General features: G+C 41.6%; 1 protein-coding gene across 1 annotated transcript in view; it reads left to right on the plus strand.

Annotated features, from left to right (window-relative positions):
• Positions 1 to 387: 387 nt before the first annotated feature.
• Pde7a (phosphodiesterase 7A) overlaps positions 388 to 26,541 on the plus strand; it is a 92,173-nt gene continuing 66,019 nt past the window's right edge. Inside the window, exon 1 of the mRNA XM_038348319.1 lies at positions 388 to 525. Within this exon, the coding sequence (XP_038204247.1) occupies positions 388 to 525 (138 nt within the window). The remainder of the gene's footprint in view (positions 526 to 26,541) is intronic.

Here is a 26,541-nt window from a genome sequence, read left to right on the forward strand (position 1 = left end):
CGGCGGCGGAGTGGAGTGAGGCTCGGGGGAGGGGAGGGGCAGGGCTCCGGCGGCCGAGCTTGCTCGCTGCTCCGCGCCCCCAGTGGTCCCGGCCCCGGACCGCTCGCTCACTCGCTCTCTCGCTGGCGCGCCGCGGTGCCCAGGGGCGGCTCGGTTCCCCTTTAAACGCCGCCCGTCCGCTCGGCCCCCTCGGCTCCCGATCGCCCGCTGCAGCCCTTCCCGCCGCCAGCCTCGCGGAGGGCTGGGAGGCGACCGCGATCGTCTGCGCCGCCCGCCCGGCGCGCGCCTCGGTCCCGGGTCCCCGCGGCGCGGCCCCCTCGCAGCGCAGGGGCGGGCGGGCGACCGCGGAGTGGCGGGCGCCGCGCGGAGGCAAGGCGGGCGTGTTCAATGGAAGTATGCTACCAGCTGCCGGTGCTGCCCCTGGACAGGCCGGTCCCCCAGCACGTCCTCAGCCGCCGAGGAGCCATCAGCTTCAGCTCCAGCTCTGCGCTCTTCGGCTGCCCGCATCCCCGGCAGCTCTCGCAGGTAACCGCCGCCCCGGGGCCCGCACCCCACGGCTCAGCGCTTTTGTCTTCTCTCGGAGGGACTCGGGCCATTGTTCCGGGCTCTGTAGGCTGGTCTGTCCGTCTCTGGATGGACAGCCTTTCACCCTCGGCTGGCCTCAGTGTCCCCGGACTCTGCGACCCCCAGCCCGCTGCCAGCCCGTCACGCCCGCGGCCAGCCCCAGCAGTGACTTTGTCCTCCGCTCCTTTCTCCGCATCTCTTTCAAGTAGGGCCCCTTGTCCCTTAGCCGTGACCCCGGGTACACCTGTTCGCCCCCGCCCCCTGGCCCTCTCCCCACACCTGCGCGGCTTCGCGTGCCTTGCAGTGCTGCGCTGGTCCCGAGGTTCCCAGAACAATGGGCCTAGATGTCCCATTGTGGTCCTCACCCGAACTGCTTCCTTTTAGCGGGTGGGCCTTAGGTGCCAGGAACTAGTGTGCAAAGTTGATGGTTTCGAATCAGTTTTCTCATTTGTTAAAGGAGGTTTTTAGGAGAGAAACCACGGATGAACGTGCACAAAGGACTTTGTTTCCGATGCCCCAACACCAGTTGCTCCTAGGCATTTGTAATTTTTTTTTCTATGAAATCTTTGGCTCAACTCCGTAGTTGGGTCAATTTTGGTTGCCAGATTTAGAATTACGAGACAGAAAGAATTTTACTTTGTTTACATATGAACCGGGTGCCTCATTGCTTGCTACCAGAAGCTCTGTATTTATGAGGTTACTTTGGGGATGGGTACTAGGAGAGTGTACTTAGGGTCTCACACTTGCTAAGCTAGCATTCCAACCGGGAGCGTCAGTCATTTGTTTGTTTATGGCAGAGCCTGTCCAAATTGTCTAGTCTTACCTTTAACTCATGATCCCCCTGCTTCAGACTTCCAAGTAGCGGGCCTGAGCCATCATGCTGGGTCCCATGATCATTTTGTATAATAAAATATTCTTATTTTTCCTCTTACTTTTATGACAGCCTATTTTTCCCCTCAATTATATTTTAAGTCTCATGAACAAGGTATTTTTTAGTTTTACTTATTTATTTTTGGTTCTTAGAGACCAGGCTGGCCTCGAACTCAGAGATCTTCCTGGCTCTGCCTCCCAAGTGCTGGGATTAAGGTGTGCACCACCACTGCCCACCGAGCAAGGTATTTAAAACAAGTAACAAGGACAGCATCTTTTAGAAATTTTGCTTATAGTAGATTTTTCACTAAATTCTATTATTTCCTTATTTACTTTTTGTCTGCAAGATAGAGTAAGAGGTTCTATTTGAGTATCCTTTTGAGGAATTCTTCTTTAAAGTGAAAGTCTTACCAGGCAGTGGTGGCGGACACCTTTAATCTCAGCACTTGGGAAGCAGAGACAGGCAGATCTCTGTGAGTTTGAGGCCAGCTTGGTCTACAAAGCGAGTTCCAGGACAGCTAGGACTGTTACACAGAGAAATCCTGTCTGAGAATAAATAAATTAAATAAAGAAATAAAGTCAGACTCTTTCCTGATACAAGGTAGTATGCTAATGAATTCGGTGTAAAATACTAAATGGGATTTGAAATAATACTTTTGTTACTTACTTTGAACTGTATTTTTATTATGACTTAGCATATTTTAAAGTACCAGAATTCAGGAGGTAGTAAGGCACTGGTGAGAGGGTTTTTAATAATGGTAATTAAAGGTCTTTAATGGAAGTAACTTTTCATTTCTCAATACTGTTTGCTTTCCCAGATGAGCAGACATGACCCTCACTTTCAGCTACATATAAGTAGTAAAAGCAGTCAGTCACCTTATATAAAGTTACACAGCATGTGTTATGTGTCCCTGCTCCCTGAGGAGGAAATGAATGAGAGGGAGGATTCCAAGGGATGGAAAACCAGGCTGGTCCCAAGAGTTGTACTCAGTGTCTTAATTAACCCACAAAGACCAATTTAAGCTCCATTTTTTTCCCTTGCTCATTCCTAGACTAAGATTGAAATGGGTAACGGAATTTTAAAACTACTATCGTGGCAAATAAAGCAAATACTATAGAATTACCCTATTTTACGAGCTCTTAAAACTTGTAAACAATTTCTAGATCTCCAAGAGAGTATATTGGAACTCCTTAGGTTTGAGACAGAAAATTTTTCTTAATGAGTATTTTTTTCCCTGACCAACATTGCTCAGTGTTACAGGGAGTATAAATGTACCCAGAGGCTAAGGTGGGTATATTATCCTGATCAAGGCTTTGTGTATCAGTTAACTCAGTATTGATACTGAGTACTTTGGGGATATGTGGAGATGTGTAATGGAAAAAAACAAGGTAGATAATCTTGGAATCCTATTCAGAGCTCTTTAAAACAAGCATTTGATTGAATCACAAGCTTCCATTACCCTTGAATCTTTAGTTCCTAAGTTTAAGGTTACAGAACTTGGCAGAAGATTAGGTGGTTTTGTAATTTTATTTAAGAGACTTATTTTTTTCTTTAGTTACTAAGTAGAATTTTAATTACAAATTTTTATTTTAAAATAAATTCAAAACTAGCTATCATTTCAGCTCTTTATTTTCACCACAGTGTTGGAGCCCAACTCATGATTAATAAATATTTGAATGAATGAATAGATGAAGTTACCTCAGACTGAGCTGAGCATCAGTTTTAGATATGAAACTGTGTGAGATCAGTGTAAAATAATAGGTCATTTATCCAAAATTTGGTTTCAAACATGTAATTGTAGACTAAAAACGATCCAGACAACTAGCAGGGAAAATTCTAAGCAGGCAGCAAAAGCACTTGCTGCCAGATGGGAAGCCTGACCACCCAAGTTCAGAATCCACACAAAGGTGGAAGGAAAGAACAGGTCTGCATAGCTGCCTCTGACCTCTGCACTGGAGCTGTGGTGTGTGCCCCCCACCACACACACACACACACACACATACACACACACACACACACACACACACACACACACAAACACACAAAACAAGACTTGAGCAACCGAAATAGATTTGGACATCATCTATCTCGAAGCCTGTGAGGTTGAGCAGACTTTTCTAAGTAGCAGGAAAATTGAAATGGAACTACAAGCAGCTACAGGCCGTTCACCCTGAAAGAAGCCCAAGTTGACAGCGGACATACCATAAGTGAGGGATGGGGAAACCATTTTTTCCCAAGCTAGCATGATTTTTAAAACCATTGCAGGTATATTTAGCTTATGGACATGACTGTTATGGAACAAAGTGATTATTAGTCAAAAAATGCTGCGCAAAGTCAGATTTTCCAAGTTTAAAGATTTATGCTGTTAAAAAAAAAAGATTTGTGTGCCGGTCAGTGTTCTGTGCTCAAATGGTAGAGCTTCCTGGAGAAGTCGCCTCTGCATCATGGGACTTCCTTAGGCAGAGGCTTCGACACTGTGTCTTAAACCAGTCATATGCTACCTTTTCAGACAGCTAATATGAGATTCTTGAGTTACTTGAAAAGTGGGCACAACAGGTGAATCCCGTGTGTTGCCACTTTGGATGCCTGTTGCATAGAGGAGTTTAACCCTTAGTCTTTCAGAACATAGCTCATATTGAAAAGGAATAAGGTATAAACCGTGCCATATTCACCACTGGTGTTTTACAGGTCTATGGCCCAGTTAGTGTGAAAGCTGAGGCACTGCTCTTGAGGGGATTAGTCAGGTTTGGAGGCTGCTCGGGCTAGTTTTATGTCAGCTTGACACAAGCTAGAGTCATTTTGGAAGAGAGAACCCCAATTGGAAAAATGCTCCTACCAGATTGGCCTGTGGGCAGCCTGTGGTGCATCTTTTTGGTTGATGGTAGATGAAGAAGGGCCCATCTTACAGTGGGTGGTGCCACCCCTGGGCTGATGGTTCGAGTACCATAAGAAAGCAGGCTGAGCATGCCAGCAAGCAGCATCTCTCTCCACAGCCTCTACATCCATTCCAGCCTTCATGTTCTGGTCCCACTTCCCTGGATGATGAACCTCAAATCAAGTTGCTCTGATCCTGGTGCTTTATCATAGCAGTAGGAAAGAAACTAAGAGCCATAGGAGTCAAATTTTATTTGGGTTAGAAATTTGAGGTTTAATTTTCAGAATATAAAAATACAAGTACTTTTACTGAATCAGCTCTTAGGATACAGAATATGAATATAAGCTATTATCTACAGTCTCATTGTGTTGTCCCAGCCGGTCTAAAACTCAGTGTAGTTCAGGCTGGCCTCAAATCTGCAAGCTTCCTGCCTTTGCCTCCAATCTCATTTAGAATTCTTATGTGGTTTCTTTTTTTTTCCTCTTCCTCCCATCCCCTGTTTTCGGTTGTTTGACACAAAGTCTCAGGTAGCCAGGCTAATCTTAAACTAATTATATAACTGAAGATTTTTGAACTTCTGTTCCTCCCACTTGTATTTCCCTAGTTCTGGAATTACAGGTATGCAACACTGTGTGAAAAATATTTTTTTAAAGATACTATTTCATACAAAGAAAAACCCACACAAACTCTGGCAAATACAGAACACTTACAAGACTCCTTGAATTAGAGGTAAGAAAATGTAAAGGGTTCACAATTAAAAAAAATACTTTGATCCTGCTGTCTTGACAGTTTCCTTTCTTTTTTACCTTCCTTATACGGATTGAGAAAAACAAAAAATCTGTAGGGCTATTAGTATATTGGAGTTACCAAGTGTGACACAAACTCCTAGGATCCTGGAATAAGCAGGTAACCCAATGTAGTTGAGGCCAAGCACTGAAGATTAAGTAGATGTTTCTAGGGGAGAAACTGTGCCTTATGTAGACAGATCTGTTGAGGTCAGGGCTGTTTGTTAGAGTCTTCTGTGATTTTGTACAGTTCTCTGAACTCTCCAGTGTGCTGTCACTATTTGATGGTCACTATGTAGGTTGTGGACAGTTGAAATATGAGTATGACTAAGGACATGACATGTTAGTTGAGTTTTAATGACGTAACTGTGTAATTAGTGGCTGAGCAGATGCTAAAGAAAGTATGGATCCTTGCTTACTAGCAGGATGTCAGGTTGATGGATCAGCAGCACATTCTTCAAATGTTGAACGTTTTCTGTCAAGCGTTTGTTTTGGTACATAAAACTCCCTTTAATAGATACCTTCGTGCATGTTAGATAAAGTCTCTGGAATCACTAGATCATGTTAAAAGGTAAGAACATTGTTTTGGCTTTCCCTACGGGCTCCATCCTTTCATAGTACCAAAATAAATAAGCACACTGCTTTCATCTCCACTCATATGTCACCGGGCATCATAAATATTTGCTCCTGTAGTGGGTGAGCTGCTTCTGGTTTGTTTTGATTAGAGTAAGCAGGAGTGTGTGCATTCTGAGGTGTTGTTTGAACTATTTGCATCTTTCTGCTGAAATTTCTTTTTCATTTCTTGCAATGTTTTGTAAGTACTCCAAATCCAGCATTGGTTTGTAAGTGTGCATTATTCAAAAATTTTTAATGTTGCTTTTCACAGAGCTGCCCATGAACGCTGATGGGGATATGAACACCGATAGGGGATGGCGGGCATGCGGTTTACTGCTGCTTTTGGGGTTGACTCAGGGTTCTGTTTCTAGCCTTTGAACAGAAAGTTTTGATTACTGCTCCATGGCTCCACCTACTGGTAGAGATGGATCTTAATTTTCAAAAGATGATGACTACATGGTTTTTTTTTTTTTTTTTTTAACTTGGTAGCTTGAGTTTCAGCAAAGCCTACACTACTCAAATTTCGAATAGACCAAAATACTGCTTTGGACCGTTAAATGTAATGGTGCTTAATCAAGAGATACTGTCGTTTCTTCAGTAATAAAATAAAACATTACTGTTCATTTCAGAGTAACATCTACATGTCTGATTCTTTAGCTGATACTTTTAATCTTTATAAATGCCCTCTGTAAAATGAGTAGTTGCATTCTCATTCCTGCCCAATAGTAGACAGAGCCCTGACTATTAAGTACCTTGATGGAGGCATCTTTATTCCAACTGCCTTCCTCCTACTAATTTCACCTGCCTCAGTTATGACAGTATGTGGACTATAGTCAGAATTGTAGTTTCATGGATTATGAATTTTGATGACCTATGAATATGAGTAAAGAAAATGAATCTGACACAATTTGGTCTCTATTTGGGGAGATAACCTTCACTCAGGGCTTTTCAGAGCATATTGGAACTGTTTCATTCCAGGAGCCATGTTCTGAGAAAGCTAAATCATGCTGTCAGTGACCCAGGCTAGTGAGAGATTGGAAACCACTCTGTCTGATGGGGGTCTCTGATTAGTGATGCTTTATTTCGAGGGAAAAGGATGCAGGTTTCATCCAGGAAGAGTCGAGTTGGAGGTGGACGCGGCTGTGCATGTCGGCAGAGCACTGCTGTCTTCTCGCATCTGAGGTCTGTCTTGTGAGTGAGAGGAGGAGAAGGGAGAGAGACAGATCTGGACTGTCCTGCATTCCCACTTGTTGTATCCTGTTTGCATTTTGTGTCAAATGTCTCTAATGTAGAGAAAACATAAGCTTCAAGTTGCCATTTATCGAGGTGACACTACTGGGCTTGAACTCCAGGTCTTTGAGACTTCAGTCTCTGCATTCCCTTCTGCTTCATTTTAACACACGTGAAAGCATGTGTCTTAGTTACGTTTCTGTTGCTGTGAAGAGACACCATGACCAAGGTAACTTACAGAAGAAAACATTTAATTGGGGGTTGGTTACAGTGTCAGAGAGTAAGTCTCTGATCATCATGGCAGGAAGCATAGCAGTAAACAGGCAGACAGGCATCACATTGGAGCAGTAGCTGAGAACTTACACTCTGATCTATAAGCCTATGGGGCCATTCTCATGCAGACCACCACAGTTTACTGAGTGTGGATGGACCAACAGCTGGAACAGAGGGGGTTTTGTAATCGGAGACTGCCCCTTCATTTCCAGGTGCCAGCCCTGAATAATCACACAGAAAATATATTAGTTACAACACTATTTGGCCATTAGTTAATGTGTTTTCCTAGTTAACTCTTATATCCTAAATTAACTCATTTTTGTTTATCTGTGTATCGTCTCAAGGCTGTGGCTTACTGGGTAAGGTTCTGGCTCTGGCATCTGTCTTCTCTGGCAGCTACATGGCCGCCTACTCTCTATATTTCTTCTAGTCGGGCTATAGAAGCAGGTTCTTCATTAACCAATGGTAAACATATTCATAGCATACAGAGTGGAATCCCACATCATCTCCCCTTTTCTGTCTAAGTAAAAAGGAAAGTTTTAATTTTAACATAGTAAAATGTTACAAACAAATGTAACAAAACAGGTTCAAGCAAGAATTACAGTTACAATATTTAGTCTATTTGAATCTGGCAAAATTAAAGAAAATATTCTATCATCTATTTTATCTTTGTGAGTCTAAAGTTTCATATCTAATTTATCTTTTGTCGTGACTAAGAAAAACTATAACTATCTGTCTTCAACTCTTCAAAGACCCCAGAAGGATATGATATGACCTAAGTAAACAGAAAGTGCATTGTAAGCAACTTCCAAAACTCTTGAATTGACAGAGACGTCTCGCTACTTGGACAGTCACCCAAAGTTCTTCTGTAACATTGGGGCATCCATATTTAGCCTATAGACCCATAGTATCTGGCAGACTTTTCCATGAAGGAAAATTTGAAAGACTGCTTTGCCTATATTGGCAGTTTGTCAGTCACTTTCTTCTGTATTCTGCAGAATGTCTGGCAGATTCTTTCATGAAGCAAGAATCTTGAATGACCGTCTTGCCTTCTTTAGGCAATTCAGCAGTCATTTTTCTGTGGGTCCTGCGTGTCCAGTTTAAAGAGCATAATATCAAGCAGTTTCTTGCCCAAATGGCTAGCAAACTCCATAAGGAGACTCTTCAATGCCCATCTTCCTTTTGAAGTAATTGGTACTGCCAGGAACAGACATGTCTCACTGTTGAGAAAAAGTCTTAAGTTCTTTTTTTAAAAATTTATTTATTTATTATGTATACAATATTCTGTCTGTGTGTATGCTTGCAGGCCGGAAGAGAGCACCAGGCCCCATTACAGATGGTTGTGAGCCATCATGTGGTTCCTGGGAATTGAACTCAGGACCTTTGGAAGAGCAGGCAATGCTCTTAACCTCTGAGCCATCTCTCCAGCCCCAAAAGTCTAAGTTCTTAAAACATTTTAAATGCCATATTCTGTAGGTCTTTGAAGTGATGAAGATTATCTATCTAATTGAAATATATCTCTCACTATATATATATATATCTAGAAAACCTAACTTGACTAAAAGTTTGATTATTATAGATGACTATCTAGTAATCTGTAATTTTGATTATACATTACATTTTTAAATAAGATTTATAAACATAATACCTTAATCAAGATCAAAAATACATATACACAGTGTAGCAAATCTACCTTAAATTTGTATCAATAGGCCAAGATCCATACCAATGCAAAGTATTCATCTCTATATCATATTCCCCTTATTTATTTATTTATTTATTTATTTTTAAAATTGACTGACCATTATTATAACCAACTTTTAAAAGAATGAAAATAAACATTTATAAACAATTGGGAATTTGGGTGTAGTTTTCTCCAAACTGTTTCCTGCTGCTTGTTGGGTGAAGTATTATTAGGGTTTATGGACACCTGTTGTGGGGGGGGCTTGTTCCATCAAACCACATTACCCTAGAAGAATTCATAGGTTCTCATCTTCTGTGGAAACAAAAGCAGACCTTTTTTTCCAAAGTAACATATACTTGGACTCAAATTTTGAAGTCAAGATACCTTTATGTTGGTTTAGCTTAGCAGCCCCCGAAACCAAATGACTCTCTGCAGTCAAAAAATTCAAAGAAAACACAATAATATACATAATTCTGACCCTCTGTGTATATTCTATCTTTATGTGTTTTTTCTTTACTCCTTTAATATATGACTGTTTGTACTCTTTTATATTGCTTTTGCTATCTCTTTAAAGACTTTATTTTTTAAAACTATTAATTTCTTTTTATAACTGTCTGTACTTTTTCTTTTTTCTCCCAAGCCTACATACTTTTTATTTTAAACATACTCTGTCTTGTTTAGAAGTCTTTTATGTCTGAATCTGCCCTATTGTATATTTGTAATAATTTTCTGACCAGGAGCACCCTTTATTTTATGCTAAATGGGCGTGGCCAGGACTAAAGCTGCTTTGTCCTTTGGCTCTGCCCAGTTCAACATGGTCGAGGTCTGTTTACCGCCAGCTCTGCAAGCCATGCTCACTACCCCAACTCCAAGAACACAGCGGATCTGTGTTGCCATTAAGCAAGTTGTAGTATTCTGCTCACAAACCCCAAGTGCTCTGTAGCAAGACCTCTTGAAAAGGCCAAAGCCATTCATGGCAGCACGAACCAGGAAGCTGGCTCTTAAAGAAGCTATGCCTCTGCTTGTGGCCAGCAAACAGAGCCCACCCAAGAAAATGCTGCTACTAAGAAGCTGTGCTTAACTCTGTTCTTTGTGTCTAGACTTACTTCCCAAGCTCTCCCAGGTTTTGTGTGGATGTAGTTGGCCCATGCTGGTGCCATCTGTAATCAGAGGCTGCTTGTTTGTTTCCTGGCCACCCAGACCTGAGTAATCACACAGAAATTATATTAATTACAATACTATTTGGCCAATAGCTCAAGCATTTTCCTAGTTAGCTTGTATATCTTAAATTATCCAATTTCTATTAATCTGTTCATTGTGGTGAGACTGTGGCTTACCCAGTAAGGTTCCAGCTCCGGTATCTGACTCTTTTGGCAGCTACATGGTATCTCTCTGACTCTGCCTACTCTCTCTCTATATCTTTTCCAGCCTGGCTGTATTCTGCCTGCTATAGGATGAAGCAGCTTCTTCATTAACCATTGGTAATAAAACATATTCATAGCAGACAGAGGGGAATCCCACATCAGATCTTAACAGAACACTATAATAAATGTTAGTTTCTGTACTTGGTGCTTCTGATAAGGGAGCCAGCAGAGCTTAGAGACTAGCCTGTCTGAAGCATCACACTGAACTTTAAAAGGGACTGTCCCATTCCAACTTCTTCACTCTTAAGCTGTTTTGATAATAAATTGAAAGTTATATTTATGGAATAGTACCAGAGTTTACTCTATTGTGTATTTCTTCAGAGTGACAATTGAATCAAATAAATGCTTAGAAAATTAATGCTATTAGTTGAGAATTTACTTTTAGGACTCTATGCTGAGTTACTAGAATTAGAAATGTTGATAAAGATTAATTGTCAAGGCTATTTATCCCATTATTTGCCATTGTGAAAAATTAGGAGCAACAAATAATTTCTAAATGGCTAAGTACAGTTTCTTGTTATGGAATATGGTAATTAAATTATTTCTGTGTTATGCATCTATTTAAATGCTTTGACGAGCTTAAAGTATAATAGCTTTGATCACATCCAGTGAAATACATTTATTATTTTTATTTTTATAATGTAGGGTTACTAAAGTGAATTTAAGAATATTTAATTGTGTGAGTAAAATGCTTAGAACATAATTTAGTGAAGAAAATTTGGTATATCTTAGATTTCCAATTTAACTAAAAAAAGCTTGAATGTATAAAGGTATAGACACAAACATACTCACAAAAAGAAAGAGCTAGTGCTCTCCAGATGTTAACACTGTTTCAGGATGATGAAATTGAAGTCATTTCTGGTTTTTCAGTTTGTACTACTAGTTTGTCAATTAACAGAACTCTTCCTTTCAAATCAATGTTTAGGAATGAAAGAGCGAAGCCAACTGCATTGGGGTGAGGCTGCTGCGGATTGGGGGGCTGCCTCATGCGCTTGTGAACTCCTCCTTAGGGTGATGGAGACAGTGGCTTGAGAGGCGCTTGACCATCACAGTGTTCTGGGAGCCTGCTCCTTTGCCGCCTTCCGGACTCACCGGTTCACAGGTCTGGGTCGCCCAGGCTCCACAGGTCTGCTGGCGTAGCTCTGCTTTCCCATTAGGAAGCAGTTCCATCCTGTGGGAATTATTGTTGGAGGAACTATCTGATCACAGCTGGTGAGGTGGTCTTTAAAGTGGCACCGGTGGAAAGGGGTGTACAGGGCAGTTAGGAGTTGGGCCCGGGGAGCCAGTCGCCTTTGTGGGGTCAGACATTCCTACTTGTTAAATTTGGGAGAGCCTGCAGATTACAAGGCAAGTAACAGAGATCCTGGTGGGAAGAAGCAGACAAACAAGCTTTTCCTCCTTTCCTCCCTGTCTTCCTGCATTTCATCTGGTGAGGGAAATCGGGGCCTCTCACGTGCCAGCAAGCGCTCTGCCCCTGAGCTATACCCCTGGCCTCTGCTCTGACCCTGCTCCTTCATTTTCCTGCATTATGGGAATAGGTAAGGCAGCAGGAGGCAGGCCAGGCCTCATGGGAGCTGAGACCCTTACTGCTCAGACTCCTCCGAGGAGCGTCCTCCAGGCATCAGTGTTTGTGAGTTATAAAATGTTTGGTTTATTACTTAATTCACAACTTAAAATGTGTCTTGTTAAAGTTTATGTGTAACAGTTCAACATCCTGCACCCATTAAAAACACGTGATTAACTCATGCCTTTGTCAGTTTTCTGTTTCCTTTCCCTCTGATCTGTTTGTCTCTAATGTTATTCTCCCAGTGTATACCTTTAGACTTGAACACGTTTTTATCCATCATCCTATTATACTTTTCAGCAAATAAAGTGAGTAAACTTTCACAAACTCAGTGTATGGTAATAAAAAGTGCTTGAGCTTTGCCAGTCACCGAGTTCTGATCCTAGGACACAATTATAATATAAAAATACTGAATTTGCCTGATGTGGTGTCACCCACCTGTAGTCCCTGCCTTCCGAGATTCATGGCCGTCTGAGCTGCACAGTGAGTTTGAGGCTATAGCCTGGGCGGAGACTTCAAATACAACCAGGGCTCCACCCACCTCACGTTTACCAGTGTCTGAGTTATTACTGCACTCACGGCTAGTCGTAGAAAATAGAGAACTGTGAATCCCAAAACTTTTAAGGAGTATTAGAGCTTTGCCAGACATTCATTTTCAGTGATACGGATGGTTTTGATTTCATTGTTATTTTGATCGGATGGTTTTGATTTCATTGTTATTTTATCTCTCCATTTATAGTAATCGCTATTGATTCTGTTCCTTTTTTACCTTAATATTGAAAGTTTGTTAGGTTTTCATTATAACAAAATACCAGAGACGAGACTTATTTTGGTTCCTATGTTACACATTTCAGTTCATGGTCTGTGGCTGTGCCACCGTGTTGAGGGCCCATATTACAATAAAACCTCCTCTTCAGGCCAGAAAGTCAGCAGGAGAAGAAGCCAGGGTCCCACTGTTCCCCTTTTAGGGCCCACTGCCACCGACCTGAGTGCCTCCTAAGAGTGCCCTGCTGGGAATCATTCCTTTACTACCTGGAACTTGGGAGACACATCAGATCCAGCTGTGGCTTTTTTTTTTTTTTTTTTTTTTTTTTTTTTTTTTTTTTTTTTTTTTTGAGACAAGGTTTCTTTGTGCAGTGTGCAGTCCTGGAACTCAAACTCACATCCACCTGCTTCTGCCTCTGCCTCTCAAATGCTGGGATTAAAGGCATGTGCCCCCATACCATGATCTGAAACCTAATTTTAAAGTTTATAAGATTGGGGCTGAAGAGGTGGCTCAGTGGTTAAGAGTACTTGTTGGTCTGCAAATGACCCAGTTTCAGTTCCTAGCACCCATATGGCAGCTCTCGGCTGTCTTAACCGCAGTTCCAGGGAATATGATGCCCTCTGTGGCCTCTGTGGACACCAGTCATACACATGGTGCACACATACAGGCTTTTGCATGCATGCACACTCATGTGTCAAAATACCCATGCACATAAAAGGTAAACGCATCTTTTAAAAATTGGTGGATCATAAATATGCCATATTTTAATAGTACTACTTACTGTTCTGAGTTGCGTGCAACACAAAGTTCCTTCTCTAAACCATTTTAATGCTTTGCCAGCTAGCAACTAGATTTTCATAGAATTGGTGACTTAGAGAAAAGATTTGAAAACCTTTTCTTTAGTCTTAACTTTTTTCTGCCATGAATATCTTGAAGTACTCTTCTGGTTCCGCAGACATTGTTAGACAAACCCTAAGACAGTACTCTATATTAAGTTTCCAAGACAGTGAGTGTTAAGGTTTCTCATTTTCGGGGCTGGAGAGACAAGATGGCTCAGTAGCTATGAGCACTTCCTGTGCAGTCATGAGGACTGGACTTTGGCTCTGAGCACCCAAGTCTGGCCACTTAGAGACACCTTTCTACTCCAGCTCCGCGTGATCACAGTACTTCTGACCTGTGGATACTAGTATAAATGTGTACACACTGACACATTGTGGTGGCTTGAAAGAAAATGGCCTCAAGTAGCCCATAGGGAGTGGCACTATTAGGAGGTGTACCCTTGTTGGAAGAAGTGTGTCACTGTGGGTCAGGCTTTGAGGTCTCCTGCTCACGCCATGCCCAGTGTGGCTCACAGTCTCCTTCTGCTGCCCATGAATAAAGATGTAGAACCCACAGATCCTTCTTCAACTCCTTCTACCTGCATGTCACCATGAAGACAATGGACTAAACCTCTGAGACTGTAAGCCAGCCCAATTAAATGTTTTTCTTCATAAGGTTATGGTCATGATGTCTCTTCACAGGAATAGAATCCCTCACTAAGACAGTAGTTGGTTCCAAGGACTGGGGTATGCTGTGACAGGCCTGATCGTGTTTTGTTTGGAAGAATATGGACTTTGGAACTGTGGATTAGAAAAACAGTTGAATACTTTAAGTGCTGATTAATGGGTCATGCTAGTAGGAACTTGGAAGAAAGACGGTGGTGCTGAGGGTGATGTGAACTTGGGGGCCTGGCTCAAGAGGTTCCAGAGGAGAAGAATTTTAGTATTTTAGTAAATGAGTACTTAGTAATTTAGGATTTAGTAATTTAGTATTTTATTAAAATTTTAGAATTATAGTTGCCTAGAGACTATTATTGTGATATTTTGGTGAAGAATGTGGCTGCTTTTTGCCCTTGTCCAAAAATTCTGCCTGAGGCTAAAGTGAGGAGTTTTGGATTAATCCCTTTGATAGAGGAAATCTCAAAACAACCTAGTCTAGACTCTGTCATGTGGTTATTAGTGTTAACTCTTATATAGATTTATAATGAAAAGGAGCAAGCTGAGCAAGGAAAAACACAAAATATGCAGATTGAGAAAGAGGGCACCAGGCAGTGGAATGGAGCCAAATCCTGTGTTCAAGGAGACAAACAGATTAAAAAATGGAATAAAGGAATGGTGACCTCAGGGCGAGACCAACCCGGTAAGCTTCCAACTTGTAAAAAGGAATAAAAGAAAAGCTTAGGGCCAGATGTCATGGGGTACACCTTTAATCTCAGTACACCAGATGTCATGGGGTACACCTTTAATCTCAGTACACCAGATGTCATGGGGCACACCTTTAATCTCAGTACACCAGATGTCATGGGGCACACCTTTAATCTCAGTACACCAGATGTCATGGGGTACACCTTTAATCTCAGTACCCAAGATGTGATGGGGTACACCTTTAATCTCAGTACACCAGATGTCACGGGGTACACCTTTAATCTCAGTACACCAGAGGCTGGCAGATACCTTGAGTTTGAGACCAACCTGGTCTACAGGGCAAGTTCCGGGACAGACAAGCTTAGGAAAAGCATCAAAAACAGAAAGTCGGTGAAGATATAATTGAACAAGGGGGCCATGTTCAGCTGCAAAAAGCAGCAAAACTTGTCAGCTTTGGCCAAATGGTTCTGGCTTTAGAGTCAAGGATAGAAGAAAGGTGTTATGGAATCTCCCTCTGAGACTGAGGAAAGCTACTGGGGCCACTCATATGTCAGGGGTTTCCCGGATGGAGGCCCAGAGAGGCCATTGTGTGAAGCTGCGAAGGTGAAGCCTGGAAAATGTTGGAAATGCCAGAGCCATGGGATACCTGCCAAGGAAAGCTGCTAAGAGCGGGACCAGCTCAGGAGAGAGAAGTGTGTTGCAGTCACCAAAGCTGCAAGGAGTTGGAGATCTGACGAGCATTTTGACTTCAGACACGGAGATGCAGAGTTGAGAGTTTGCCCAGCTGAGTTTCAGTCTTGCTTTGGTCTAATTTTCTTACTTTGTTCCATTCCCTTTTGGAATGGTAATGCATATCCTATGCTGTTGTGTGTTGGAAGTATATGACCTGCTTTTTCATTTTGGTTTTCAGGGGATTACAGTTAAGAAATTGCTATGAGTCTTGGGAGAAACTTTGAACTTTCAAACAAGTTTGAAACTGTTAGAGACTATGGAGGTTTTGAAGTTGTACTAAATGTGTTTTGCATTATGATACAGCTCTAAGCTTATGGGAGCCAGGGAGTGGAACATGGTGGTTTGGAAGAAAATAGCCCCCATAGGCACATTGGGAGGGGCACTATTAGGAGGTATAACCTTGTTGGAAGTGTGTCACTGTGGGGGAGGACTTTGAGGTCTCATATGCTCTAGCTATACCTAGTGTACCTCATAGTATTCTTCTGTTGCCTGTGGATTAAGATGAAGAACTAAGATGGAGAACTCTCAGCTCCTTCCCCAACACCATGTCTGTCTGTCTGCATTCTGCCATGACAGTAATGGACTAAATCTCTGAAAGTGTAAGCTATCCCCAATTTAATGTCTTTCTTTATAACAGTTTCCATGGCTAGTGTCTCTTCACATCAATAAAAACCTCAACACACACATGCACATACACACACACGCGCGCGCGAGCGCGCACACACACACACACACACACATACACACACACAATAATCTTATTAAAGTAACTTTAAGGAGAGGAAACAGTGGAAAGTGATAGGAAATGCAAGCAAAGAAAAAGCAGCCTGCCATGTCAGCAAAATGGTTCTAGAAAATTGTATGGCTAATGGCATGGCAAGTTGGCCTGGTGGCTAAGGGTACTCACCACCAAGCCTAACAACCTGAATGTGATCCCAGAATTCACATGGTGGACAGAGAAAGCAGATTTCAAGTTGTCCTTTGATGTGGGATGCCCCTTCATATGCTGTGAATATGTCTTGTTTCTATTGGTTAATAAAGAAGCTTTTTTTAGTCAATAGGCAGAAGAGAGCCAGGCAGGAAATCCAACCAGAAAGACAGGGAGAAAGAAGGAGGAGTCAGGGAGATGCCAGCAGCCATGAGAGAAGCAAGATGTAACGTAACAAACCATGAGCCTCATGGTAAAATTCAGAATAATAGAATTGGGTTGATTTAAGTTGTAAGAGCTAGTTAATAATAAGCCTGAGCTAATAGGCCAAACAGTTTGTAATTAATATTAAGCCTCAGAGTGGTTATTCGTGAACTGGCAGGTGGGAAACCTCCAGTTACAAATGGCACCCAATGTGGGGGATAAATAGTTTTAAAAAAAAGGGAACTGGGGGATGGGAGAGAAACCTCCAGTTACAGTCCTTTAACCTTCACATATGCAAGTATGTGCACACACAAACACACACAAAATAAAAGATAAGTGTTTAAAAAGAAAACAAAGTTTGCAGATGGAAATTGACCTGATGGCACGATGAGCGCTGCTGCTTGCTGTGACCTGTCCCACCGCCTTACGTCTCATTCTCTGTGGCTGCGTAGACATACGCCTTTCCCGGGGTGTGGGAAAGGCGTCATTGCTTCTGCCTCCCGAATGCTGGGATTAAAGGTGTGTGCCACCACCTCCTGGCTTAGAATTTCCTTAAGTGGAAGTATTTGTTTGACTAACAAGTCTTTTAACACATTGAAGCATTTCTTTAGAGACCAGTGTTTATTAGAAAAAGTTAGAATGCAATTCTAAAATTAGCTCAATTACTTTTAATTAAAATATAATCAGAGACAAAGCAAAGTTGTTGAAAGTGTTATGGACCAGTTAGAAACACAGCATTTGACTTGTTGAAGTGTGGTTTATGTGGATGTAATGAAGACACCCTTTCTTAAAGACATCTCACTTGCATTTTAAAATTAATTTCTGAATGATGTCTTTTTGCCCCAGGGAATAAAAGAGAATATTGCTGATGCAAGTGCTTCTTTTATAACTGTGTTTACTGTATATGAAGTAGAGTAGTGGAGGCTTATGTTTGCAATTTTCAATTTTCTTCAGTCTTTTTGTGTCAGTTAATTGTGAACATGTAAGAAAAACAATAAAATAAGGTGAAAAAATTAGTTTTAACAAGAGCAATACCATCTGATTCTTGAGAAAACGAGAACAATAACGTTAATTGTCAGAAGATTTGATCATTTTTAAGAAATACATTTAAAAATGTGCACAGCTTCTTATAGCAAAGGAAATACAACAGGATTGTCGAGGGGGCAGGAGAGTACTTTCTTATTGTCGAAGACTGATAAGACAAGTATTGGCAAGGGTGGAAGAATAAGTTCATTCTTCGTAAAAACTTATTTGTGTGTGTGAGAGAGAGGGAGACAGAGACACACACACAGAAAATAGGAGTGGAGCTGGAATTTAGAGGTGGCTGTAAGCCACCATGTGGATGCTGCAAATCAAACCTGGTTCCTCTGAAAAGGCAGTCATTCTTAATTGCTGAACCACGCCTTGCAAATGAAAAAATTTTTTAAAATATTTATTTATTTATTTATTATGTATACAATATTCTGTCTGTGTGTATGCCTGCAGGACAGAAGAGGGCACCAGACCTCATTACAGATGGTTGTGAGCCACCATGTGGTTGCTGGGAATTGAACTCAGGACCTTTGGAAGAGCAGGCAATGCTCTTAACCGCTGAGCCATCTCTCCAGCCCCGCAAATGAAAAATTTTAATGCGAATATAGCAACTGTTTTGAATCTTGTAATTTGTAAATGTAGCATTTGTGTTCAGATTTATGTCCATAGTTTTTTTTTTTAACGTGTGTGTGTGTGTGTGTGTGTGTGCGCGCGCGCGCGTGCGCGTGCTGCAGTGTGTATGGAGTCAGCACAGCTTTCAGGAGTGAGTCAGTTCTTTCCTTCTGCCATGATTGTCCTCAAGCACCAAGCTTGGTGGCAGGCACCTTTACCTGCTAAGCTGTCTAGTCATTCCTGTGCACAGATCTTTGATGACTCTTTGTGACTGGTATTTCAGTATTCATCCGTGGAAGAATGGTCAGTCCATAGTATTTTAGTTATCTTGTTAGTGCTGAGGCTCAAACCCAGGGCCTCAGATGTGCCGCACAGGCACTCGACTAGCTAGCCGCATCCCTGACTCAATTGACGATGCTTTAATTAAGCAGAAAACAGTATTGAATAAAATGACGCCAACTAGTCTGATTTATCATGGGAAAATTATACAGCTGTTTGAGTGAGGGAATAGATTAGTATTTATGTTGCCTGCTTGCCTTTCGTCCCTCCTCCCTTCCAGGGAGTGAAGGTGTTGAGATATCACACTGTACAGCCCAGACTTGCTTCCACCTCCGAGTGCTGCCATGCAGGCCTGTGCCACCGTGCTTGGCAAGTCATGGATGATGTTAAAGATACTAATGTGTGCATATGTCAGATCTGTAAGGTTCAGTATAATATTAATGCAGCTGGTTTTGGATAGTGAAAATTGTGGTACTTTGGTGATTTTTGTTATATAATGAGAACTTTCTTTGCAATCTAAAATTAGCAAAGATATTGTTTGAAACCTTTGATTTGCATTTATTAGTTCAACTTGAACATTGTTCAAGTAGAATTTTAAAATTATAAAAAGGCCTGGCTCTAGTTAATTTAATAAAGTAGCGATATTCACCACTGTATTCATGAGCCTGGTTTTAACTATAAATATAGATGATTTTTTTTTTATTCAAGTGAACAGATGTTCTTCAATCTCTTCACATTGAGAAGTTTTACCATAATTAACTTTATAATGATCTTTACTCTTAAGGAATTCCTTCCATACACTATCATGGTCATATTTATCCCCCTCTACACACAACATCCTCTGTGTGTTTTAAGGGAAGACTCTTAATTCCCCATCCCCCCAAATTTCCTCATCCTCTGGCCTGTAAAATCGTCCTTCCCCTTCCCCATAATGTTCCCTAAGCATCAAGTGTGGTGGTTGTGTTGTAAGCGTATAAATTGGAGTTGGACCCCCACGGTCAGTTGCTTTCTGCATTTGACCAGCTGTGACTTTTTGTAATGATCTCTCCTGCAAAAAGAAAGTCTTTGATGCGGAGTGAGAGCCACAGTTTCCTGTGGGTGCAAGGAGAAGTTTAGAATGTGGTTTCATGGCCTCACCAGCCACTGGTAAGTTTACAGAGCCAGCATGAACTCCTTCCTGTTGAGCAGGCTTAGGTCAGTTGGGTTTGGTCACCCCAGGATATGAGGGCCATCGTTTCACCTTTTAGGATATCTTACCATGCTGCTTGTTGCCGCGGTTTGCTGAAGCTACAGGATAATGGCTGACTGCTTTTCTCCCACAGCGGGTTGTGTGTCCTTCCGTACTGTGAGCTGGTCCTCCGAGGAGGTCTCCAGGTCAGATCCAGATGGATTCTTCGGGATCCCATGTCCAAAGTGTAGTCCAAAATGCAAAAGCGTATTTTCTGAAAAGTACCAGGGACAGCAGCCGTACCTGCATTGTTTGGAGGTCTCAGGGAGTCCCTTGATTAACAACCCAACAGGATTCCTATGCCTGGCTCTGGGGCATTTGTTAGTCCACAGTGTTGTGCCAGAACAAAGTCAACCTTAATTAGAGTAACTTCAAAGGCAACATATATGCATAGTTGTGTGTGTGTTTATGTGTGGTGATGGGTCAGGGAGGGAGATAAAATTCTAAGCAGGCATAATCCCCTGTGGCCTTCCCAGTCATCCTGTGTTATTCCTCTATTCTCCCTGCCTCCCCGCAGTTTGTCCTTCCTCCCACCTCCACAGGTAAGTCTCCCCCCCTCACTTTTTGCCCATTTCCCCTTTCATAACAGCTGTGTCCTATTCTCTCTAGTGTTCCTGTGGTTGTTGTCCCCTCCCTATCACAGTCCCTTTTAACTTTCCTGAGATCTGTGGTCACCGTGTACACAGGTGAGGGGCACATGGAGAGAGCACAGAATCATCATGTCAGCCAGCTGAAAATAGTGAGTTTTTTGTGCGTATAAAATTCAGGTTCATTTTTATGGCATGGGCCTGCATGGTTGGCCCCACTCCCCTTCTCTTCACAATGTTCTTTTTTCTGGGAATGGGCCAGCATTAGGACTCAAGATTCTCCCATGAGTCTGCCTCCCAGTACCGGTCCAGTGTTTGCAGAACTTCCTTTGGTCCCCATCTGTCTCATTCTTGTTTTGTTTGACATTGGGTGTCTACCTGCTGTCTGTCCTATCTCCCCTGCCACCTCTACCACCACAGAACACATGGTTAGCAGGGAGGGGACGTGTGTCCCACAGAACACATGGTTAGCAGGGAGGGGACGTGTGTCCCACAGAACACATGGTTAGCACAGAGGGGACGTGTGTCCCTTATCCACTTCAGTCTCTCTAGTGCGCAACACCGATTGAGGTTCTGCACAGAGTAATAGGAAAAACTTCTAGTCTTATTCTTAGGTAAGAACAGAGACCACCATAACCTTCCCTGGGCTCAATCTCAAACTTTTATAATTTTGTATTATAATGTCATCTTCATGTTTGTCCTGTTTCTAAATTGTCTTTAGTTTTGCTGGTTCTCTCTTATTCTTTAATTTATGTAACTCTCATATAGTAATTTACTGGGATTAGGGGCTGGAGAGATGGCTCAGTGATTAAGAGTGTTGACTGCTTTTGCAGAGGACCTGTGTTTGATGCCCAGCGCCTACGTCATGGCTCACAACTGTCTGTAACTCCAGTTCCAGGGGGTTCAACACCTTCTGGACTCTATGGGTGCCAGCCTGTAGGTAGTATGAAGACATACAGGCAAAACACACATAAAATAAAAAAACCACAGTCCTAAAAAAAAGAAAAAAAAAATGTAGGGGCATTTAGAACAGTCAGTTGTCCATAGCAGTGTAGCTGAGTAGAGCCTCAAGGATTTGAACCGGGCTCTTTCCAGTTGAGATTCCTGTGCTATGCTGTTTTTTTTTTTCCAGGGAGTTGGGGGGTGGGGGCTTTGGGCCTGTGGTGGGGCGTGGGTGAGCTGATTCTCTGGGTGAGTAGGAGGTTTAAACCTATAGTTAGGATAGGAAGCTGCCCCTCTGAGACATAAATAGAAAATGCTTGTTCTTTGTTTCTATAAGAAGAAATGGGTGATATTTAAATGGAACTTTATAAAGTAACTCAGATTTTGGTGGGTGGGCTAGAGTTAATATGTGCTTGTTATAAAATACAAGACTATAAAAAAGTTTGAAGTTGCCAAAGCTTCACCCACGGTCCCGCCGCCCCGAGACAGCCGCTGATGACCCCGTGGCTGCCGAGATCACTGCATCTGTTTGCATGAGCGGCCTACAGAGCTTTTTTATGCTCTGCTGTATTTCAGTGTCTGCTTCTTAGATGTTGTTGATACTAACTTGTAATATAGGCTTTATATTAATTAATATGTATCTTCTGGGACTTGTTTATTTATTGCCTGCTTTTGTTGGCATTTAAAGTCTTAATAAAAGGACATTCTTCTTATTTAGACGAACTTACCAGCTAAGTCTTCAGTCTCTTTAGTGTTGTAATAACAGGAGTAAGTTTATTATTAATAAAATTTTCAGTATTTTGAAATCTTCCACATACTTGGCGTCATCATGAGTTTGATAATGATTCATTTGAGAAGCCGCAAAAAAACACTGGGCTTATTACCTCTGCATTTTTAGTAACATGAAGGAAAGTGATTGAGGATGTGTGATTGTGGGGAATTTACTCTTGAGGCCTCAAGGCTTGAGGACTGCGTGTCCTGTGAGTGGCTGCCCCAGGCCCCCTGCCAGCAGGCTCTGTGGTCTTGGAATACCTTCACTTATACCGTTTTAGAGATGCAGAATATGGGACCCATTTTAGCTACTGCTCTAAAATCTCTGAATTTCTAAAAGAATTTCTGTCTGCAAACATGAAGAGAGTTTTGGCAGCTTAGGGTGCAGAGCGGGGCGTCTGTAAGAGAGAACCTAGTTCTGGTGTGAGCAGGTGTTTCTCCACTCTCCTCTCTTCCTGTGCATATTGTTTAATTTCCTGTCTTATTGTTAAGATACTTTCGAGTGTGATTGAAGTCGCCTCTGTGAGAAGAACCATTGTGTATAGGAAACTATAAAGTTAAATCAAGCAAGAGGCCTCTGGGTCTCCCCTTTTTAAATCTCCTTGGTTGATTTAATGGGTTGACGGTAGGCAGCTCTGAGGTTCAGTACCTGTGGGCCATAGTCCCAGACTGCACATGCTTTTTGGTTAGCCTGAGGATGAAATTAGGGAATACTAAACCAAAAGGGAATAAGTAGGCTTTGGCATGTAAGGATCTGACTTAGGCATAAGTAATTGATATTCAGTAGAGATATAATATGAGCCGCATACGTAATTTGAAATTTTCTTGTAGGCAAATTTTATGAAGTGAAATAAAATAAGAGAAACTTGCTGTGTTTTTAACTTACTACATCTGGATCATTAATTTGATATGTGACCTTATTTTAAAGATACTGATGCATTTTATTTTACATTTCTGGATGCTGATTCTTTAAAATGCAGTATATATATATATATATATATATATATATATATATATATATATATATATTGGATTCTGTCTGTAGCCAGTGACTAATGATCATCATGGATAGCACAGCTCCAAACAGGACATTTCCTGGCATTTATCGTTTGTTTTCTCTAGTTAGATACATTTGTAGTTGTGTTAAGGGGTTGTGCACATCGCCACCACTTTAAGCATTAAATTTAGTTATTAGGAAGTTTGGAGTGAATTCAAGACTGTATTGGGCTTAACATCAGTGACAAAATTTCTCGGCTAACCAGCATCAATAGAAATTGTTTCTGTTCCCAAAAGGCTCCAACTGTAGAAACATGTTAAAAAGAACTAAAGGAAACCATATTTAACTAAATAAGAGTGGAAACAAGTGGACAAATAGAAATCTTCAGCAAGAATATAGAAACTGTTAGAAGAAAAGGAAAAGCACATAAAAAACTCTTTCATAAGTGATGGGAGTGTTCTTGACCTGCAAAACCCAAAAAGAAAGCAAACGGTTCGGATCCTTCTGTGTGGGCACCTGACTAGTGCTTGAAGCTGTCAGACATGCAAGTCAAGGAAAAGTCCATGGCTGTGGATCAGAGTGGACAAAGAGATGTGGTAACTGAACGCAAGCAATACCCCGTATTGAATCCTGGAACAGAAAGTGATAATTGGAGAGCTAGTGAGATCTAAGCAGTGAGTAACTTAGTTGGTAATTATGCTATAGTAAGTGGCTTAAGTTTCTTGTGTGTGTGTGTGTGTGTGTGGGTGGGTGTGCGCGCGCGTGCCTGTGCCCACATATAGATGTGCACATAGACATACACATGTTATGTATAGCATGCTAAGGTAAAATGCTAGCATCGGGAAACATCTATAGGAGCTCTCTGATAGCCTTGTGTCTGTACTGCAAATGACTCTATTGCAAAGTCAAACGTGAAAATTCACGTGGGGATCCAAAGCCGAAGCACGCGCACCTGCAGGACAAGCTCCCTGAAGGAACTCTGTCGCAGATGTGAGAGACAGGGGACTGGGAACTTGAAGACAGACCAGTAGAAATCGGAGGGGAAAACTGGGGTAAAATGAACCCGAGTCTGTGGTAAAGACATACCTTACATGGAATGGGAACTCGTGAGATAGCTGTGCAGAAAATGGCCTTTTGAGAAACTTCCCAACTTTGATGGAAACCATAGACTGCACACCTAGAAGCTCAGTCGAACCTCGCGAGGATTCGTGGAGAAGCACACTCAGACAGAGCAGCCAGAGTCTGCCCAGGGAGACACACTCAGACACAGCAGCCCACACTTGTAGAAAGAGGACTTTTTGAAACAAAAGAAAAATCAACTCTGTCCAAAGAGCAGAATTGCAGTGTGACTAGTGGCTGATCTATTGTCCGTCAGTGGAGGCCAGGAAGTGGCCAAGTGACACCCCTTGTGCTGAAGAGAATCTGCCCGTGGAAAATCCTGTACTTTGCAAAATCTAAACTAGAAAAATGAAGACAAGATAAACCCATTTCTACAAGCAAATACTGTGATACAATCTACTTTACAAGAAATATTTAAAATCAGAAATGTCAATATGAAAGTTAATATGAAAGACTAGAAATAAGTGTTTCCTCATTTCTTCTTTTAAACAAATTATATCTAAGAGAAAATTTAGTGCCTGCAATGTTTCCCTCCCTTCTCAATGTTTCTTTCTCACCATCAACCAGTTGCCCTCACTGTTTAACTTCCTGCTTCATAGGGTCACTATGGTGATGGTTCTCAGAATTTTTGGATTTAAGACTTCTTTCCATTATTTTTTAAAATGTGCACACACACATACACACACACACACACACAGAGAGAGAGAGAGAGAGAGAGAGAGAGAGAGAGAGAGAGAGAGAGAGAGAGACTCATACTCATGTGCATGTGTAGACTCCCAGAGGAGGAGTCCGGCTACCCAGAGCTTGAATTACACAGGTGTACGTGAGCTACCTGATGTGGGTCTTGGGAACTGAACTCAGGTCCTCTGTGAGAATAGAACAGGCTCTTAGCCATTGAACTTTGTTCAGCCTTATTTCTTTATTGAGGACTCCAAAGAGCTTTTGCTTTATCTGGGCTTTATTATTACTATACCAGAAATCAGAACAAAAATTTAAAATTTGACAATAATGATTTGAATTGTGTGACATGTGTAGCATGTCTTTGTTTGAAAAAAAATAAAAATCAGTAATTTCACAAAGGAAAATCATGAATGGCAGTATACATTTTCAGCTTTCCTTAGTCTCTGCCTTCAGAGACAGCAAGATTTGTGTGCGACTTCTCAATGGAACTTGTTGTGAAAAACGTTGCATTTGAAGTGTGTGAAGACAGTTGACTCGGATTGGGGTAGTTGGGTGAAGGGTGTGCAACTGAGTCAGCTTTGTGAAAGGGTATTGCAGCAGTGAATTTTTATTACCTTTTCTACATCGAAACCTTTCATTCTATGTTATCCTTTGGATGAATCTGTTAACAATACATAATTTTATTTATTGAGTCCAGTGTTGTCCCAGTACAAACTGAAAATTGTGGGCTCTTTCATTGTTAAATTTTATTAAGAATTTTAATATGAAATATTTTTCAGAAAGAATTTTAGAATAAAGTTGTTTCAGTCAGTACAGATGTTTGTTTTATAGTTGTGCTACTTATATTTGCCTGTTAAATATCAAATTTTGTTTTTAATTTTAGTACTCAAAGCTCAAATACTTCAGAGATCAAGTAAATAGAGGCTGAGAGACAGCTCAACAGACTCCTGGAGGCTCTTGCAAAGGCCCCTGGTTTGATTTCCCGCACCACGCGTGGTAGCTGACAGCAGTCTGCAACTTCTGTTCTAAGGGGGTTCTGGCCTGCCCTTCTGGCCTCTGTGTGTTCTACATGAACCTGATGCACAGATGTGTAGGCAAAACACTCACATATAAAGTAAAAATTTTAAAAATGTTTTTAAATGAGGTAATTTTTTGTGTTTGAAGTATATTTAGAAAAAAAAAAACACTGCAGGACAATTGTTGCCTAAGATGCTGGTGTGTAAGATCTCTTATATAACTTAGATATCTAAAGTTATAGCTGTAAGTAAGAGTTTAAATTCTTGGGTACAAGAATCATAGGTTTTTCCAGTATTGTGTATTTGATATAAAATTTCCTAATACAATTAATCTGGTGAGATCGCTCAGCAAGTGAGAAGCTCTTGCTGCTCAAGCCTGGTGACCCAAGTTCAGGTCCCAAGGCCACATAGTGAGAGGAGCAGATTGATTCCTGAAGGTCACCCTTCGACCCCTGCGGTCACTCAGGTGGTTCCCCCCTTCTCTCCCCCTCCCCCTCCCCCCTCACGCACACACATTAAGAGTAATGATATTAAAAAGGAAAACCTAATTTTCCAAGTGACGTTTTTTTACCAATTCCC

The sequence above is a fragment of the Arvicola amphibius genome, chromosome 11, assembly GCF_903992535.2.
Source record: "Arvicola amphibius chromosome 11, mArvAmp1.2, whole genome shotgun sequence".
Classification (NCBI taxonomy): Eukaryota; Metazoa; Chordata; class Mammalia; order Rodentia; family Cricetidae; genus Arvicola; species Arvicola amphibius.